The sequence below is a fragment of the Rutidosis leptorrhynchoides genome, chromosome 2, assembly GCF_046630445.1.
Source record: "Rutidosis leptorrhynchoides isolate AG116_Rl617_1_P2 chromosome 2, CSIRO_AGI_Rlap_v1, whole genome shotgun sequence".
In the NCBI taxonomy this organism is placed as follows: Eukaryota; Viridiplantae; Streptophyta; class Magnoliopsida; order Asterales; family Asteraceae; genus Rutidosis; species Rutidosis leptorrhynchoides.
Window position 1 is genome coordinate 529,469,185 of NC_092334.1, and position 19,428 is coordinate 529,488,612.

Sequence of the window (19,428 nt, forward strand, 5' to 3'; positions counted from 1 at the left end):
AAACTCTCTAGTTTATATGAGAGGGTAACATTAGTGTTGTTAAGATTGTTTTAAAGTAGCTTTAGTAAAGTAATTTTGAATAAATATATTTTTGGTTTTGGTTTTGGTTATTCAAATATCAATCTTTTTACAATTAACCTCTTCGTTCAACATAACACCACTCAAAGTTAAGTTTAATTTGCTTCACAAATTTTGACCTTCGTTTATATGACTCCATTGACACATCAAGGGACTAGTGGTCACTTTCTTCGAACTATTTGACTGTTAAGTCATCATACAAGAAGCAATATGTATATTTAGATAAAGTTTTATCTTACTTATCAATACGTTTCTCTTAGTAATCTGAAAAATATACAGTATAAATGAAGACTGACTTCTGCCAATAGATGAAGAGTCTAAGGAATTACAACCATAGAGAGGAATCACAAAACCTCAAAAAACAACACAAAACAAGCAGGCCCACCAAAACATTACAGTAACATATTACTGTATGAGGTAGATGTTTCTGGACACAAACCAGATCTCACATATTTTCTTAATTTGATAATTTCTTATATTTGTCATATTCATAACTATTCAAGTATATAATAAAATTATGAGTAGAAAAAATAACAAAAAAAGATTATCTTGCATCACATCTATGCATCCTACATTATAAGCAAAAAACAGTACAACATTCACCCTTTCTAAGATATCATTCAAGGTTGACACGTCGCATCTTGCAAACAAGGTTAGCTGTTGGAAGATCAAGATTTTCTGAATCCGTTTTTATGACATCTTTGAGTTGATCTCGTGACGTTGATAAACAAGTGTGAAATGTGGCCAAAATGGGAGGTATGGGCATAGATAATGCTGACAGCACATTACTCAAATACTCTATATCCACCGATAACTGTTGAGCTCCCCGATCTGTTATGTACTGGATACCTCTCAGTTGTTCCATAAATAGAGCCGCAGCACCTTCAGCTACCTATATCAATAAGAAACATATTGAAAATGTTGTACTAAATGAACCTTGGCTGTCATATACGTCATGTAACTCAGGTGGCAGCATCGACCCATTTACCTACAGATGGGTTGATTTGGGCTGTTTGAAGACAACCTTAAAAAGAAACGGGTCAAATGGGTTGGAAAGGAAAATGTGTATTACCTTAAACATCCATTCAGTTGCAAAGAACTGGGCCTCCTCAGCATTGGCATCATTGTTAGAAATGGTCTCAGCTAGTGGCTCTAACTGTTGGGGCAAAGTGAGAAGATATTCACCCACAGTTGTTATGTATGATTGGGCATATGCACTAAAACTTGGTAGGTGAAAAGCAGTTTGTTCCTCTACTGCAGACCAGATGGCCAAATTGGATAGACCGTTGAATTGCTTTCTCACTTTGGATATAAGGACATCATACACAAGCTCGTTCACTGTATCCACAAATGCTGAAACTCTTTGAGATGCAATTGGAAGTGCATGGAATCGTGGATCTTTTGACTAAAAGAAAAAAAAAGAGAAAATGTTATTATGCATAGAATAAAAAATAATATACATAGATATGCAGAAGTATAATCTTGAATTCGTAGGAGAAAGACTTGGTCCAGTTTGTAGTCAAGCAGCTAGTTTCGTATCTGCCTATGGGTGGCAGTATCGACCCATTTAATTATCGACCAGGTCGATCTTGATCGTATTTGATCTCAAATGAGTCAATAGGTAAATTCAAAACTAAAAGAGGAATGGCTCGATTTTGTTATGTTTTTGTCACGAACACGAGTCAGCTGACAGAAATCAAGCTTGGCTAAAATGGAAATACGTCGATTAAAGGTGGGTTTGCCAATCTCAAATGGGTCAGATTGGTTGAATCTTTTATTTAGCTAAAACGAGATTGTGAAGAGGCCAAAAGTCACCCAAAGTCCATTATCAATGCATTCAACCTCCTACGTTGAATTATTAAAGGAATCTGTGTTCATGATTAACAAGAATAATAAAAACAATAATTATAAGAATTAACATGTACCTGCTCCAACAGATTAAAAAGTTTCCTCGCTTTCTCCGGAGCATCAAACAGCCTCAATGCTGCCACGTCCAAAGCAGCCCTACCAGCCATTGATAAATCCCCATTTCCATCAAGATTCTCATGAGAAGCATTTGGGTCAATACTTGACCCAAACACTGCAGAAGACAAGTTTGTATTCAATCTAGCAAGTGTAGCTCTCAATGAAGCCTCAAAAACAGACGATCTACTTGATAGACAATCAGCAACCGTGAGTATTTGCAACGCACTTTGAACATAAGACCACTCTTCTTCACTTGACAACTCAAACTTACGGGCCCCATCTCTTTTCTCAAAGCCCGTGTCTTTTTTTGAACCCGGACCATCAGGGGCAGAAACGTCTAACCCACATACAATTCTCAGGGTTTTAAGAATTTCTTGAAGAGTTGAGATGAATTGTAGCATGACATCATCAAGAGCGAGAATGAGCTCATCAGCTTCTGACCCACCAGTGAAGCTGATGCATCTGTCAACAGAAGCTTCTAGAAGTAATATAACTTGTGGGACCGATTCCTCCATTCTTCTAACGGTTTCACTGAGTTCAATTCCTTGTGCTCCAATGCCACGCGTGACAGCTCCTCTCAGATCGATGGCTGAGATCTCAGCTGAGAGGGTAACACGCTCCATTTGCCCATACCTAGAACATAAGTCAAATGGGTCAGTCATAGGAAAACTGTAAACAGTGTGGGAATAGAAAACATAATCTATAATCATATAGTTGGTGACATAGGCTATCGTTCAGGTTGACTAACAGATCAGAAAAACGACTTTTGATTTAAAAAGGAACTTTTCATTGAGTTCTAAAATTTAAAAGGTTTGATAACTCAAGTTACAAAGGTTAGGGGCTTATCTGCAAATTCAGTGAAAGTCCATAAGGTTTTTTTTCTGACATGCCTAACCTTTACAGTGATAAAAGCAAGGATATTAAGAGAACAACGAATTTGGTGCCTTTGTCATAAATGAATTGGTCAATTGCGTACTTTACCTTTGCTTGTATGATTCATAAGGAAGGTAGATTGCCTTAAGAGTGTCTCTTAAAACATTGAGATCTGATTCTCCGAATAGGTGTTGGACATTTCTTGCAAAACTGCCAGTCATATTGTGCAATTCGATTAATGCGTCCAAATGCTTAGTCTGCACTTTGACTCCTTTTGGCATGTCCCCAGATAAGATATCTAATACACCTGAAATTATAACATGGGAGCTAAGATATCTAATACACCATATAAGATATCTAATTCTAGCGAACCTGAAATTATACGATCAAAATAATCATAAGAAGTTTAATTTTAATAAATGAAGTCACTAACAAAGAAATGGTAAAACAGGGTGAACAGTCGTCCAAACTTTGGTTACTGCTTAAAGCCCCCTAATTCACTGAATGATATACAGAGTAATTATTGTGAACAATTTTAAAACATTTTAAAACAAACATCTATGGGCAAAAGTATATCATATCGACCATACAGGAAGTAAATTGTATAGAAAAATTCACGTGTTAAACCGTTAACCAATCCACCAGCCCATTATGCCACCTCCACATTTCTCTGTCCATAAATGGAAATATAAGAAAACATTCAAAACTTGCATGCAAAGTGATAAACTTTGACCATTCTTCGTTGATCACTGCACTAATAAGATATTGCCGTTAAAAACAAAAAGCTAGACAGAGCAGAAATTGAAGTGATGGATCCTAATTCCTAAAAAGCAAGTATCAGAGAGACGAATTATATAATTCTTAGTAATCATATATCAATAGCAATGGACAAAAAATTTGGTACAACCTAGACTCTCGGGAGAAAAGAACCATTAGCCCCTACCCTATGAAGAATGCAAAAACGAAGGCCCTATACACCTTGATAGAGTCGTCGACCACTAGATACATGTTTAAACTATCCTTACAACAAAGTAGAATGACAGAATAATGAACTAGCTACCGCTTATCAAAATGAAGCATATATCATAGAACAAAATTTAAATATTTTAGATAAAAATTTGAATTGAAACCTTTGGCTAATGCTTTGGTTTCAGGAACTACATCTCCAGTTGCAAGGTTGATGCGGGAAACAAAGCTGGCACCTACAGCCACCATTGCTTCGATTAATAATTTCGGGACAAGAGTCTTATAGTCTTCTGGAAAAGCAAGCATAGACCTGAAGAAAAAAATTAAGACAAATAGTCATTCAAATGACAGCATACCTTTAATATAGTAGGTGCTGATACCACACTCTTAAATATGACAATAGAATACGCAAATAGGCATATACATTGAAACAAAGCTCTAATAAATGCTCAGGATCGAATATGGTTCATCAAAAGTTAGCTGAAAATGTTATATTGCTACCTGAGAGTTACCTATTCCGGAGATCCATTCGCTATGAAAAAAGAATTTTTGAACAAGTTCAGGTAGAAAAGAAAAACTAAAATATACTTGCAGGACTTGCTTTTATGTGTAGAGGTATGACAATGTAACACATAGCATTGTTGAACAACGGACAACTGAGTTTCGAGTTCGATAAGTTGTTCTTATAAAACTGATGTAGCCGACAAAAATGAGTAGGTACTAAGAAAGCAATGATTACCATTTCCATTCTTGTTCAAGATAAAGTAATAATTCATCATAGAAACTTGGCAGCCAACTGGGAAATGAAACTGTAGGTAAACTCGATTGATAATCATGGGAACTCGAAATACTTTCCACTTGATTCCTTTCACTTCCGGCTTTACTACGTTGTTGCTTCAACTCATAATCCTCCCATAGTTTCCGTATAGGTTTTAAGTGAACTTTGGTATAGTGATTCTCCAAGGACTTGTATCTACCAATCCGAATGAGAATTTCTCGTAAATCTTGGGCAACATTAACCTAAACAAATGAAATGTAAACACATGTTAACTGACGTTTCAGATAAACAAGCAGCACATTAAGCACTATCTGAAGATTTTGTTCCTCAATTTTCACCTTGCGATTGGTTATAGCATCTGTTAGACGAGGTTGAACCATTGAATCCAGTCTGTCCTCTAAAACTTCAAGCTGCTTTCTAATATTGGCAAATTCAGCAACCTGAAAAAAAAAGACGCAGGACACACCATTATAATAGATTTCAAGACCTCTGTTAGTCTTATACAAAATGATACATGTTCACATAATTATTACCTCCCCGACAGCAGTCAAGCAATGCCTCATGTTAGCCAAGGTTTCTGCAGCACGAGGAAGATCGTTACTTGCAAAAACGTCCTCAACAGTGGAGCTTAATTGAGTCAGCCCCGCAGCATCCTAAAATATTTATTAAGAAAATAAGAACTCACAAGATCTTTATAAGATAAGATGAAATAATTATTGCAAAATCAAAGGATGTTATTGTAAACAAAGCTAATGAATTCTAAGAGATCAACTATAGTTCAACCTGAAGTGTTTCATAAGCAGCTTCCATTCTCCGCTTGACTGTATCCACTTTAGCAAGCATCGCTATTGATTCTGCTGATGAACCTTCTGCCTGATACAAAATGAAAAGCAAACATGAAATTACCCTTATATGCAGTATTCTACCCATCTTGCTCGTCAACAAAAGGTCTTTATAAAAGAAATAAAATACATACCATTTGCCCATACTTAACATATAGCAGTTCACATTGCCAACAATGATCCTTCACTAGCCTAAGTTATTGATTTATTCAACTACTTACAGTATAATAGTGGCCAGAGTAAGGATCGTGCAGCTATTAAACAATTACTACTAAATTACGACCCATGTCATCAACACTAAGTTCTTACAATTTTGATTTGCCTATAATATTAAATGCTTTGTTTAGTAACAGCATTATAACCAGTGCAAGAAGCATGAAAAATGTCTATAGCAGACAACACAGTATAAAACGTACTATACAACTCTGAAATGATAAATTACAATACAAACCCTAATTTAACGAAAGATGCACAATTAATCAGTTAATCAATCAATATCTATATACTTCAATAAACTGCTGATATAACAAATATATACATGTATTTGGTATTCAGCAGTGAAAGAACTACACTTAGTATTATATTGAGCCTACACTACTCTAAGAACACCGTATATTATAATAATTTTTAATATATTACTGTATTGCAGTTTGCAGGATTATATAAATATTAACTCGAGAAATACAGCTCTGAAAAGTCGAAATTAGAATATAAATCTCTAATTAAATATAAAAAAACGTTAATTCGACCTATTATAAACCGAAAAAAAAAAATCAAACAACTCCGCATACGTACAATTTAATCAACAGCAAGAGATCTTACTTTTTTAAGCTTTTGGAGGATCGATGCGACGGATTGGCGAAGAGATAGTGCGTCATCACGGAGACGAATGACGTCACGAGTAGCACGAGGTACACGTAGGATAGCTGCAGAGCTCTGTTCTTCAAGTGAGGCAGCGATCTCTTCAGAAACCATTTGTAACTTCATTTCTAGATCCACTAAGTGTTTGTCTAATGGATCCTGTGAGTGACGTGCTTGACAAGCATTGTTTATCCATTTTTTAGCGTCGAATTTTTCGTCGGAAAATGATCCGAGATCTATCATCATTTTTCCGGTCAGTTGATAATTTCAGTCGATGAAGATGAACTTATAGCAATACTTTATGATATTTACGAATTTAGTCCTTTCACTTTAGGATCGTAGTTTTTGCCCCTCAGACTGCCACTTATGGGCAGGGATGGCAAAATGACCCTTACCCGATGGGGAAACTCGAAATCCGTTACAATTAGACCGGGTTTGACCCGATTCCGTTGGGTCATGGGCTGGTTATGGGGACGGTTACAAAAAAAATTCCGGGTTCGGGTTCGGGTATGGTTTTAGATACAAACCCGTTTACCCGACCCGCATACCTGACCCGCATACCCGGCATAAAGAATTTTAATAATAATTTTTATGTAAAATTTTAGTATTAGTATTATATTGTTAATGTATGTATGAAATATTTCTTTTATTTGTTTTGAAAACGAGTATAATTTTATTCAATATAATCATATACAACAAGTTTTCGAGATGTGATATTTGACATACTTTGTGTATTTGAGTATTTTATAAACTTTTCAATCAACTTTTTGTATGTGATATTCTATAATACTTTAAACATGAAGTAGTTAAGTTATTTTTTGATATTTTGATTTGATAAATTATTGAAAAATAAATACAGAAATAACTAAACGGGTATACCTGTTTACTCGTGGGGAAACCCAAAACCCGATAGTATTTAAGTAAATGGGGACCCGATGGGTTTCGGGCCTGGTTTGGGCCAGAGTTTCTTAAACGGGTTCGGGTATGGGATTACCTAAATCCGACCCAAATCCGACCCGATGTCATCCCTACTTATGGGGCGTGAGGTAAAAAAATGACGCAATTGGATCAACTAGCAACATTACAACCGAAAAAGCACAAACATTAAACAATATTACATTATTATTATTTTGTCTATTTTTCACTTATTTACCGATTATATTTTGTTACATCACCCAAGTCAAAACCATCAACATGACCCTCACCATAACACACCATAAAAAAATGACATTGTCACGTCACAATCATACTAACTCAATCACCTAAAAATACTCAAAAATATATCCACGTCACAGTCATGGTAACAAGTAGTCTTACGGGGCGTGATTTTCGGAATAAGCCTTATACATGCCGTCTAAAAATCTATGCGGTAGATGGGCAAAAAACGACGCCTCTTATGGGCGTGAATTAGTGGAGCGTCGAGCAACATTACAACGTAAAAAGCACATGCGTTAAACAATATTATGAAAGGACCCGTCCTAATCCATCTGGACGAAGTCTTCAACAGTTGGTCCCATTGCGAGGTTCTGACCTCTATATGCCATGAACGACTCCATGTAATATGAGTAAATGCACAGCGGAAGATTTTTTTCACACCTGAGAATAAACATGCTTTAAAGTGTCAACCAAAAGGTTTGTGAGTTCATAGGTTTATCATAAAACAATAAAATTCATCATTTTGATAGACCACAAGATTTAAATTCTGCATGGTACAAATGGGCCCGAATCCTATACCCACCTGTAATGTACATACGATATCTTTTAAATACAGTACACCTTTCTCGTGTACGAAATCCATTTTTCATAAATCTTAGTAACCGTACACATATCTCATGCACAAAAACTAATACACATAACCTGAGTATAAAAATCATTCTCTCGATACATAACATTCACATCAACTGGTGGCAATTATCATGTCCACATAATTCAATGGTGGCAATTATCGTGTCCACATAATTCAATGGTGGCAATTATCATGTCCACATAATTCACTGGTGGCAATTATCATGTCCACATAATTCAATAATAATCCGCAGAACTTCTGTCTGCATAATAATTCATTCGAGGAATGTTTTGCTTGTGTCTATCTCGTCAAACATTTGTAAAAGCAGTTCATGTATTCACAGTTCAAAATATATTTCAAAAGTATTTAATAAAACAGTTATAAAAATAGCGCATGTATTCTCAGTCCCAAAAATGTAAAGAGTAAAAGGGAATCAAATGAACTCACCATACTGTATTTTGTAGTAAAAATACATATGACGACATTTAACAAATGTAGGGTTTGTCTCGGATTCACGAACCTATATCAGTAATATATATCAAACAATATAAAGAACTTATTTTATTACAATCTATATTTTAATTGTTTTGTATATATATATATATATACTTTCATATTCGTTTTAATATTTTAATAATTAAAAAGTTAATTAAATATGTAGATACTTATTTCAAAATATGTTTATATATATTTAAGCTTATATAAGTTAAATTAGTATATAAAAAAATGGTTTTATATTTATTAATATTTACATAACTTATAAATATAATCTTTTAATAAGGATTACTTATTACTTATAATTATATTCATGGTATAGTTATCATATTTTCTATTTTTCTTATTATGTATTTAGTAATAATAATAATAATAATAATAATAATAATAATAATAATAATAATAATAATAATAATAATAATAATAATTCACTACCTCAAGAAATAGGACCTCTAAAAAGAATACGCTCCTGCTCGGACTCGAACCCGCGACCTCCCGCTCACCCGATCAACATCATAATATGATTATCACCATGATTATTATACCCATCGCTCTATAATCCTCACTATCATCTAACCCGTTATCAATGTTATCAAAATCTAATCCCCAATCATCATCATCTAACCGTTAACATCTATTTCGATTATCATCATAATCAACACACGAGCATCATTATCCTCTCATCATCCGTCATCATCATTATTTTCATCGCTACTTGATCTATATCAACGTATCATCTGATCGTGATCATCATAATAATTATCATTATAATCAACCCTCATCATTGTTATAACCGTATCATTAACAATATGTATCATTAATACCGTTATCGAAACACCATCACCATGATCTTTATACTTATAATCATCTAACATCAACAAACATCGATCATCATAACATCTTAAATATCGTCACGTATCATAATCTTAATCTATTGTATCATCATCTTTTCAGCCTATCAAAGAACATATATGTGATTTCTGACCCAATAACGATTAGAATATGGCAGTCTAGGCCCAAGTGGAAAATCAAAATAATAAAAAAAAAAACCTGGCCGTTTTCTTTCTAACTTAACAGCACAAAAGAGATTCATAGTAAACTTAATTAAACGTTTTCAATGAATGTGACATGGTCCACGAATAAAGCAACCATCTGATTTAGTGGATTAGGTGGAATCAAAGGGTGGGGTTCGATCGGTTTATCACATTTAGAAAAATATGATGGAAGACATCATCATGCCAAACTTTACAGCTCACTTTGATGGATTAAATCGGTTGTGATCAACAATAATTGTTGGACTCAAGTGGAATTCTTTATTAAAAGGTGTCCGCCACAAATAAAAGGAAAAGGCATTCCCTCTTGCTTGTATTATGCTTTAAATATTCTCCTAATATTTATATCTATTTCGTTGGGAAGATTTGGAAGGGAGGAAAAATATACGCAGCTTCACCAGCTGCTAACAGAAATTGGGTAGACGCGTAATAGAAGTGTCTAGCAGTTATTTGATAATCAAAGGTGGTGGCTTCATGATGATCATAGATGGTAATGTTTGGTATCCCATGGTGGTGGAAGATTGTCATCAAAAAGAAGAAACAAGAAAGAGTTTGTGGTGGATACAATTGATCGAAAGTGGTGATTATTTTGGTAGATTATAGTCTCGCTCCACTGTAGTCGTGTTTACAACTAAAATACTTGCAATACATGGACCTGGTTCGATTTAGTTGTTGAAGTAGCAATGGCATCAGATGGTTGTGTTTTGATCGTTGGTGGCGATTGTAGGGTGTGGTAGTCGTGGGTCTCTTCGGCAAACAGAAGTAACGAATAGATTTATGATGATGGTGTGTTTTGTGTTCTTGTAGGGTTTATGATAGGTGATCAGTGGCTCACGATTTAAGTTTAGGATGATGGTGTTCGATCAGAGAAAGAAGAGAAAACAGGAAAACAGTCGAGTAAGGTATTCAATGGTTCAAGAATAGAGACGTCGAGCTGTGTTATATGTTTTCCTATTTTCATTCTTGAATTTGCAGGAGAGAGAGTGATATTTTTATGATAATAATCGAATATTTTAAGCTAATAAAGATGATATGTTTGCGTTGTAACTCGATTAAGACGTGTAACAAATTCTGTACGAAGATATCAAACAGAAGAAAATCAAATACAATTAGAAAGTGACCAAAACTGATTTTTGTTTGCGTCTGTTTAACTAGAATAATATTGTACTGGATTTGATTGGGACAGATAACAAATTAGAGACAGAATCGATAGAGATATCAAACGACTTTTTGGATCCTACTGCGTGATTATCTATCTGTTCTTTTATATATGTACTGTAACAATTTATTTCTTTTATAAATCTTAATCTGTATATATATATTTCTAGTTCTTAAATTTTAATTAATTAGTATATAATTATTATTAATACTATTAATAATACACTTAATATTGTAAATACTAATAATAAAAGTTTATAATGACATAATTATAATAATATTACTATTAATTATAATGATAATAATATCTATAAAATTTATAAAAATAATATTATTAATAATAATAATAATACTAATTATAATAAGGCTATTTTATTAATCATAATAATAATATTAATAAAAATACTATTACAATTTATATATATCAAATTCCCATCAATAGATTATATTAATAATACCAGTATTGGTATTAATATCAAAAATAATAATAATAATATTAACAACTATAATTATACCTGTATCATATATATGTATTATACTTTCGTAATATTTAATAATCATATAATATATTATATAATAATTTTTATTGTATATTTATTATATATATATATATATATATATATATATATATATATATATATATATATATATTATACTATAATATAAATTATATATATTTATATATACTTCATTTGTAATAATAACTTTTTATCTCGTATATTGTTTTACATAATTAACTCATTTGATTAAAGTGTACTTTATTAATTTAATTTATTAAATATGCACTTATATTTATAATATTATATATACATATTTATTTACAACAATTTTTCGTGAATCGACGGGAGTAGTTAAAGGTCAAATAAATATATAAACACAGTTCGCAGTTTTTGAGACTTTAACATTACAGACTTTGCTTATCTTGTCGAAATCATATAAGATTTAAGTTTAAATTTGGTCGAAAATTTCCGGGTCGTCACAGTACCTACCCGTTAAAGAAATTTCGTCCCGAAATTTGAGTAAAGTCGTCATGGTTAACCATAAAAAAAATTTCATGACAAATATGAGTTGATAAATAGAGTTTTATCATTGCTAAGTATTTGAATAGAATAATTAAATTACTCAGAGCGTATGAGAGAAGTTATCGCAAAAGATTTGAATAGAGATTCTTCTTAGCTTTTGACGTAGTCAGGGTTGAATTCCGGAATTCAAGGGATTTAAAGAAAATCTTCGAAATCTAAAAGATTTGATTCTTCGGCGAGTAAGGAAATTAAGATCTCTATTATTACATACGGTGATCTGCCTCGATTACTCTGTCTGATATTTTCATTATACATTAAACTCTTCCGTTCCATTATTCTCACCATTCCTATACTTTCTTTCTTAGTTCATACATCCAAAAGATTGTGAAAATGCTTAATCCAGTACTGATCCTTGTCCTTCTTCTGGCAATCGCTTCCGTCTTCCTCCTTTTTCATTTATCACCATAGGAATCTGTTTACTTCTATGATTACCTTGGGGCTATAATGTTTTTAATTCTCCCGTATCTTTACGTTGCAATACGTATTGATATACACGGTTTGTAATTTCCGCGTTGTTGTCGAGCTTTATATTTTTCCTTATATTTCAGAGCTTCATGCTCTTGTTTTCTCTTCCTGACCTTAAGTAAAGCGATTAAGACGTCTCGGATTCGCAGGTATGAAGTTTCGAATGATCATAATATACTATGTAGAAAAGAAAGGTAATAGCACGATTTGATTTGTCAAATTACCAGAAATTACAGAAAAGATAGAAATATCAAGTAAATATGTTCTTGATAAGTTTAAAGGTTAAATAGAATGAAAGAGTTATGTAACATGACACATGATGATGGTATGATCTACTGTGAACCATCATCGCATTTCATTAGAAACTCAGCATGACTTACTGTAATATAATCACGTTGATCAAGTGTCATTATATTATACTAACTCATACATCAGTTCCCAACATTACTTCAATAACATTCATATTTTAAGCTCAAAAGTTTACATAATATAGAAACTAACAGTTTCTATATGATGTAACACTGATAGCACGAAGAGATAGATAATTTCGGACAAGAATATTTATGAAAATATCTTCAGAAATATCGAAGATATTTATGATGATATTTTGGAATTTCTAAGTTCGATGGTTGATGAAGAAAGATTTTTCGCAAGATTTTAACATGAGTACAGAGCAAGATATTGATTTAAGGTTTCATCGGATCCAGAATTACCTGGATTTTTTGAATATATGGTATGGTCCTTGTATTTGTCCTTGGTCTCCTTCATGGTTTGCTCAATCTGTTTTTCAGTACCAAATTTTCTATCAATCGTTCCTAACACTCCCTTCGTTATCATCAAACTTTTGGCCGTTTAGACCATCTACGATTTTTCTGTTTCCTCTGCATTTAATGTTACGATATCTGAATCATCGGTTATCAATCCGAGGTGGTTTCAGGAGAATTGTGTTTTTAGATGATTAAACACTGATGGTAATATGGTGGAATATAAAAGGTTCCCCGGTAACAATAAAAGAGCACGCATATATATCAAGATTATAATAAAGTTGTTTCGAGCGAAAAGTCGAAGTTGGCTTGCTGGAGCTGTGATAAAATTTGCTACCTTGAAAAGGAATTGTAGAGTTATTTTAGGTAATAACAACACTAAGGAATTAGCACAGCTACGTGTTAAACGTTTACTCGGTTTCCGAGAGTTCTTCAGGTGCATAACTATATACATAAATCTTTCCTTTCGTAGATGAAGTGCGGTTGGTTCATCCTCTCGATTGAGGTGTTTTCAAGAATCATGAAAGGTTTTAAGGCAGATTGTAATCGTCAAGATACAAATGAGGTTTAAGATGAAATCAAGTGGCAAACTTGAAGAATTGTTTAGTTTCATATGTTATAAACAATATTTTAATTCATTTTAATTTCCAATATTGGTAGTCCTCAGTTGATAGTCCACAGTTAGCAATTCAATAACTCATATATAATATTCGAATTAATTAATAAGTATCGTGACCCGTACACATGTCTCAAACTCGATCACGACTCAAAGTATATATATATTATTATAGAATCAACCTCAACCCTGTATAGCTAACTCCAGCATTACTGTATATAGAGTGTCTATGGTTATTCCAAATAATATATATAGATGCATCGATATGATATGTCAAAACCTTGTATACGTGTCCTGATATTTAAAGTGCGTAAAATAAATAACAGAAATTAAATGACGATAATAAAGTGCGTAAAGTAAATAACAGAAATTAAATGACGATAAATAAAATTGCGATAATTAAATTGCGATAAATAAACTGCGATAAATATAATCAGTTAGCTAGGAACAGTTAGGTAGGAACAGTTAGAGTGGATTCTTAACAGTTTTTTTTTCATAGTTAATTTGTTTGTTTCTAACAAATTTTATTTTGTTCAATGTTTTCTTCATTATGCCACTTGTTGGATTCTGATAGGTCAAAATCCAAATATGAAATTGAATGAAAATGGTTATTCTGTGGTGAACGGATTTGTATCTTTGTAGATGTAAGTAGGATAGTAAATGAATGTTGAATCAGATTCGAAGAATGTACAGTGTAACTTATTAATGTGAAATCTAAATATTCCTCGGGTATTACCTACCCGTTAAAATATTTTCACCATTAACAATTTGTACAAAAGAATTTTAATTACAATCATTACGAAAACATATATACATATATATTTTCTTCAGACGTAATCATAGATTTAATGAGTTTATATGATATTAAACTCATTTGATTTTCGGTTGGAATTAGAATGAATAATCTCTAAAAATTCAGAGATTACATAATCGCCATGAAGAACGAAGATACTTGATGTAGAACGATACGTAGAACGATGATTATACTCGAGGTACATAATGAGATGCTGAGGCATGGATTGTTGATGGTATTGGTGCTGTTACTGATGGTACTGTTGGTGCCGGTGATGTTGCTGAAGCTAGTAAATTTTGCACCATATTCTCCAAATTGATTACACGAGCGCGAAGTTCGTTGACTTATTCCATTACTCCAGGATGATTGTCGATCAGAACGAGCAGATGAATAAGATCTAGAATTCGAGATAGTATATAGTCGTGACGAGATACTCTGAAAATGAGAGAGAAAATGGTGTTACGAATAGGTTCGCCGATAAGTGCTTCAGGTTCTTCACCAAGAGGTGAATTTGGTTGACAGAAAGGATCGCTTTCTTCGCGTCTCCATGGATTAAGTCGACTACGAACCCATCAGATGAATTGGGGATGGCTGATTGGTTGATTCATTCTGGTGACACTGCTTCCGGAGCTTAGGTGAAACTCCACATCGGAATAGCTGTCGGAATCCGAGGAATTCGAACTGGTTGAGGGATTCATCTTGTATGATCAGATGAAGGATTTTCGATAAGAATAGATTATAGGATGTAGATTAGTACCCTGTTGTAACGACCCGCACTTTTTCGATCATTCTATACTTATAAGATTAATATTTACATAAATTAAATCTTGCCAACATGATAAGCAATCCAAATTGTCGAGACTTATATTTCCGAAAAGAGTTTTACACAACGTTTGACCGTCTAGTTTGACCGATGATATCACGAACCATACAATATGTGATAATTATACGTTTGTGTATATATATGTATATATACATATTTAACATGATTAAAGAATGTTTTAATACCTCATTTTATATTAATAACAACAAGTTATATGTGTATTTTGAAACTACTAACTTAAGTTTTCAAAACGATAACTATACGTAACGTTATTTGACATAAATACTTAAGACATATAATGTTTATACATATATTGTATAAGTAATGTATTTAATCACTTTTAAAGACTTAAATACATAAAACCATATAAGTGTATTCACAAAAGATAGCTATATTTGAATCCTCATTCCATTTTTCACAAAATTTCTATACGTATACCTAGAGTATTTGTACTCGTATCATACCTAGCTCCTATACGTATTTACTAATAGTAAATACACATCAAAATCACCACCTAACCAGCCATTATTCATGCCCTTAGAGCTAGGTAATTACTTTTGGATGATTACTTGACTAATTAACAAAATTACAAACTAAAAATCTTATCATGTATTACATGATACACGTTTTTTTTAGGTTATAAGTATCACCATTTCTAGTTCATTTTCTAACCTCATTTTTAGTTAAACACACACTCTTTCACAACCCTTAAAACCCTTAATCAATTCAGCAAAGTTTCCAAGAAGATCTAGCTTCAAAAACCATACTAAAACACCATAAGAAAACCATACAAAAACACTTCAAGAAAACCCTCCAAGAACACCAACTTACTCCCAATCTTTCATCCACTTCTATCACCGTTTTGATTCTAGCTTCTTACTCCTCTTTTACAGCAAACTTATCCAAGGAACTTGAGGTAGAATCTATGTTCATAACCTTATTCAATTCATATATATATAGCTATCTTATTTTGTGGTACAAAAGTTTAACAACAAGAACATAGTTTGAATGTTTTCAAACTTGTTTGCAAACTAAATAGATCCTTCTAACTTAACTTTTAAAATACTTCAAGACATGTAACATAACTTATTTATATGTTAATTTAACAAGGTAAAACTTGGTTTTTCAAAGTATAAGTATTTTTGGAAAAATGGTCATTAAATGATTTTGTTGTAACAAAAATGTTTAACTTCATATGTTTCACTAAACTTTCACTTATGCCGTATGATTTTGAATACAAACCAAGGTATTTACAGTTCATAGTCTTAAAGAAGAACTCGATCCAAGAAGATGGCAATTTGAATCAACGAAAACGGACTTGTAACGAAGAAACTATGACCGAAACAAAATTGGCTATCCTAGACATTTTCAACTTCGGGATTCATTGGGAAAATTTACATAAAATCACATACTTCTAAGATAACATGATATTTTATATATATGTACTCATAATTCAATTTCATATGGTTCAGGATCACCCGTAAGCAACACGAGAAGATTAATCATAAGATCCCATGATTGTACGCAACACGTCATTTGACAACACCGGTACTTTATGTACGCAACACGTCATTTGACAACACCGGTACCATGGGTCAAGATTAATCTCGACCAATACATATACGATGGGGTTTTATTTATTTCGTTGGGGGTTTTATTTATTTCATTGCGGGTATATTAAACATCTAAAAATGAACCATTAAAATTGAATTACTAACATCGGACTGCTAACTACGGACTAAGAAATTATTAAAACTATTAAAAGTATAAAAAGTATATATATGTGACGATTGTTTAAAATAGAAATATATTGATAAACTATATATGGATAGGTTCGTGATATCAATCGGAGACCAAGTCGAAATTACATATCTTCAAGACAAAAGTGAGTATATAGTCCCACTTTTAAACTCTAAATATTTCGGGATGAGAATACATGTATTTTATGTTTTACGATATTGACACAAGTAACTGAAAAATATGTTCTACGTTGAGTTGTACCACTGGCATACTTCCCTGTAGCTTGGTAACTAATATTTACAGCGGTATTGTAAACGCGAATCCTGTTGATAGATCTATCGGGCCTGACAACCCCAACCGGACTGGACGACCAGTATTCAACGGTTGCACAGTACTTCGTTTTGTGACTACACTTGGTACGGTGTAGTAAGATTTCATATTAAAGGGAATATGCGACGTGAAAATGTTAAGTATGGTTACCAAGTGCTCAACCACTTAGAATACTTTTATTAAACTGTTTATATACGAAATCTTGTGGTCAATATATATATTGCTGCCGGCATTAAACCTATATCTCACCAACTTTATGTTGACCTTTTTAAAACATGTCTATTCTCAGGTGATTTCTAAAGCTTCCGCTGCATCATGTTGGATCTAACCAGGATCTTGCGTACGCATGTTTGTGTCAAAAATAAAACTGCATATCCGAGATGTTGTATTGTAAAATATGCTAGAAACCGTGTTGTTGTCATCATTTGTAAAGTTTGTAAGTCGAAGATTATCGCTAAACGTTAATCTTCTTTTTATTGTCTTAAGCTTGTAACAAAAATAATGGTTATGGTTTGTAATGTATAATATATGCAGTTTTCTTTCAAAAATGTCTCATATAGAGGTCAATACCTCGCAATGAAATCATACGTTATCTAACGCGTTCTTATGGTTAAGGACGGGTTATGACATGTGGTATCAGAGCGTTGGTCTTAGCGAACCAGGTTTGCATTAGTGTGTCTAACCGAGAAGTCGTTAGGATACATTAGTAAAGTCTGGACTTTGACCGGGTCTGATTTTAAAAAAAAAAAAAAAACCATTGCTTATCACTGTTGGTTAAAAATTTATATGTAAATATTATGTAAGTACTAATGGGTTAGTTGTTATGTGATAGATGTCGGGCTCGAAACTTATTATCACATTCAGCGACTCCGAATCAGAACCTTCAGATTGTGTTTCAGTCATTAACATATCCGATGACGAAAGTGGTATTTTTGGGGAAGACTCACAATTTCCGGATGAACCAACTATAGAAATATCGGAAAGTGAACCCGAAGAGGAAAGTGAACCCGAGGAAATTACGAAAGAAAAATACGATCAAGGAAAGAAACGAAAAGCTAGTGAATTAGAAAATCCAAATCCCGAGTTTAATGAGAATGAAGTGGCACCAATTCCACTAAACACTACCACCCCTATCCCCGCTATTCCTATTAGTGCTATCCCGGCGTCTAGTTCTTCGGCTCCTCAGCCAAAACGTAGGCAGACAGCTAGGATAAGCGTTAGGCCATTCATTGGAACTAAACGCCCTAGAAAATAGAACGAACGATGCACTGCCGTATTAAACCATGGAATCACATAATGTTTTGTATAATATTATTAGTGTGGTTTGCTTAATGTTCAATGTAAGATATGCATATGTAAAATAGCGAAGTATGAAATGCAATAATTTTCCATGGTTAAGTATTATTTAGATTGTAGTAATTGGTTCTGTACTAAGCTATTAAGTATGAACATTAACGGGTAGGTACTACCCTAGATATAATTATAAAACGCTAATAAGAAGAAAAGGCTTTTATAATAATACCTGGTTCATATTATTAACAAGCTATAAATGTACTATAAATACACACTACATCTATAATATTCCATGTGAATAATTATTTTCTTTCATTAGGAAATGGCGCGATTGAATCGAATGACGGAACAAGAACTCGAGGAACTCATCAACCAACGAGTGAACGACAGAATGTTATGGGTTGAGGCTGCAAGAGCTGCTGCAGTTAATCCAAATCCTCGTGTAGGATGCTCCTACAAGACGTTCCAAGCTTGCAAGCCATCATCATTCAGTGGAACGGAAGGACCGATCGGTTTAACCCGATGGATAGAAAAGATGGAGACGGTGTTTAAAATCAGTGGTTGTGATGAAAAAGACATGACCAAGTTTGCATCGTGCACTTTACAAGATAGTGCACTCACATGGTGGAAGAATTATGTGAAGGCGGTAGGAGGAGATGTAGCTTATG

The 19,428-nt window shown here is 33.2% G+C and overlaps 1 protein-coding gene across 1 annotated transcript; it reads right to left on the minus strand.

The window, feature by feature from the left end:
* Window positions 1–403: 403 nt before the first annotated feature.
* On the minus strand, window positions 404–6,609 carry LOC139892956 (conserved oligomeric Golgi complex subunit 7). Its single transcript, XM_071876088.1, has 10 exons — window positions 6,325–6,609; window positions 5,444–5,533; window positions 5,194–5,313; window positions 4,999–5,100; window positions 4,622–4,902; window positions 4,047–4,192; window positions 3,025–3,223; window positions 2,004–2,676; window positions 1,151–1,483; window positions 404–970 (listed from the first exon to the last, which is right to left on the minus strand). The coding sequence occupies exons 1-10, from the start codon at window positions 6,607–6,609 to the stop codon at window positions 695–697; spliced, it is 2,505 nt and encodes an 834-aa protein (XP_071732189.1). The 3' UTR covers window positions 404–694.
* Window positions 6,610–19,428: the final 12,819 nt, after the last annotated feature.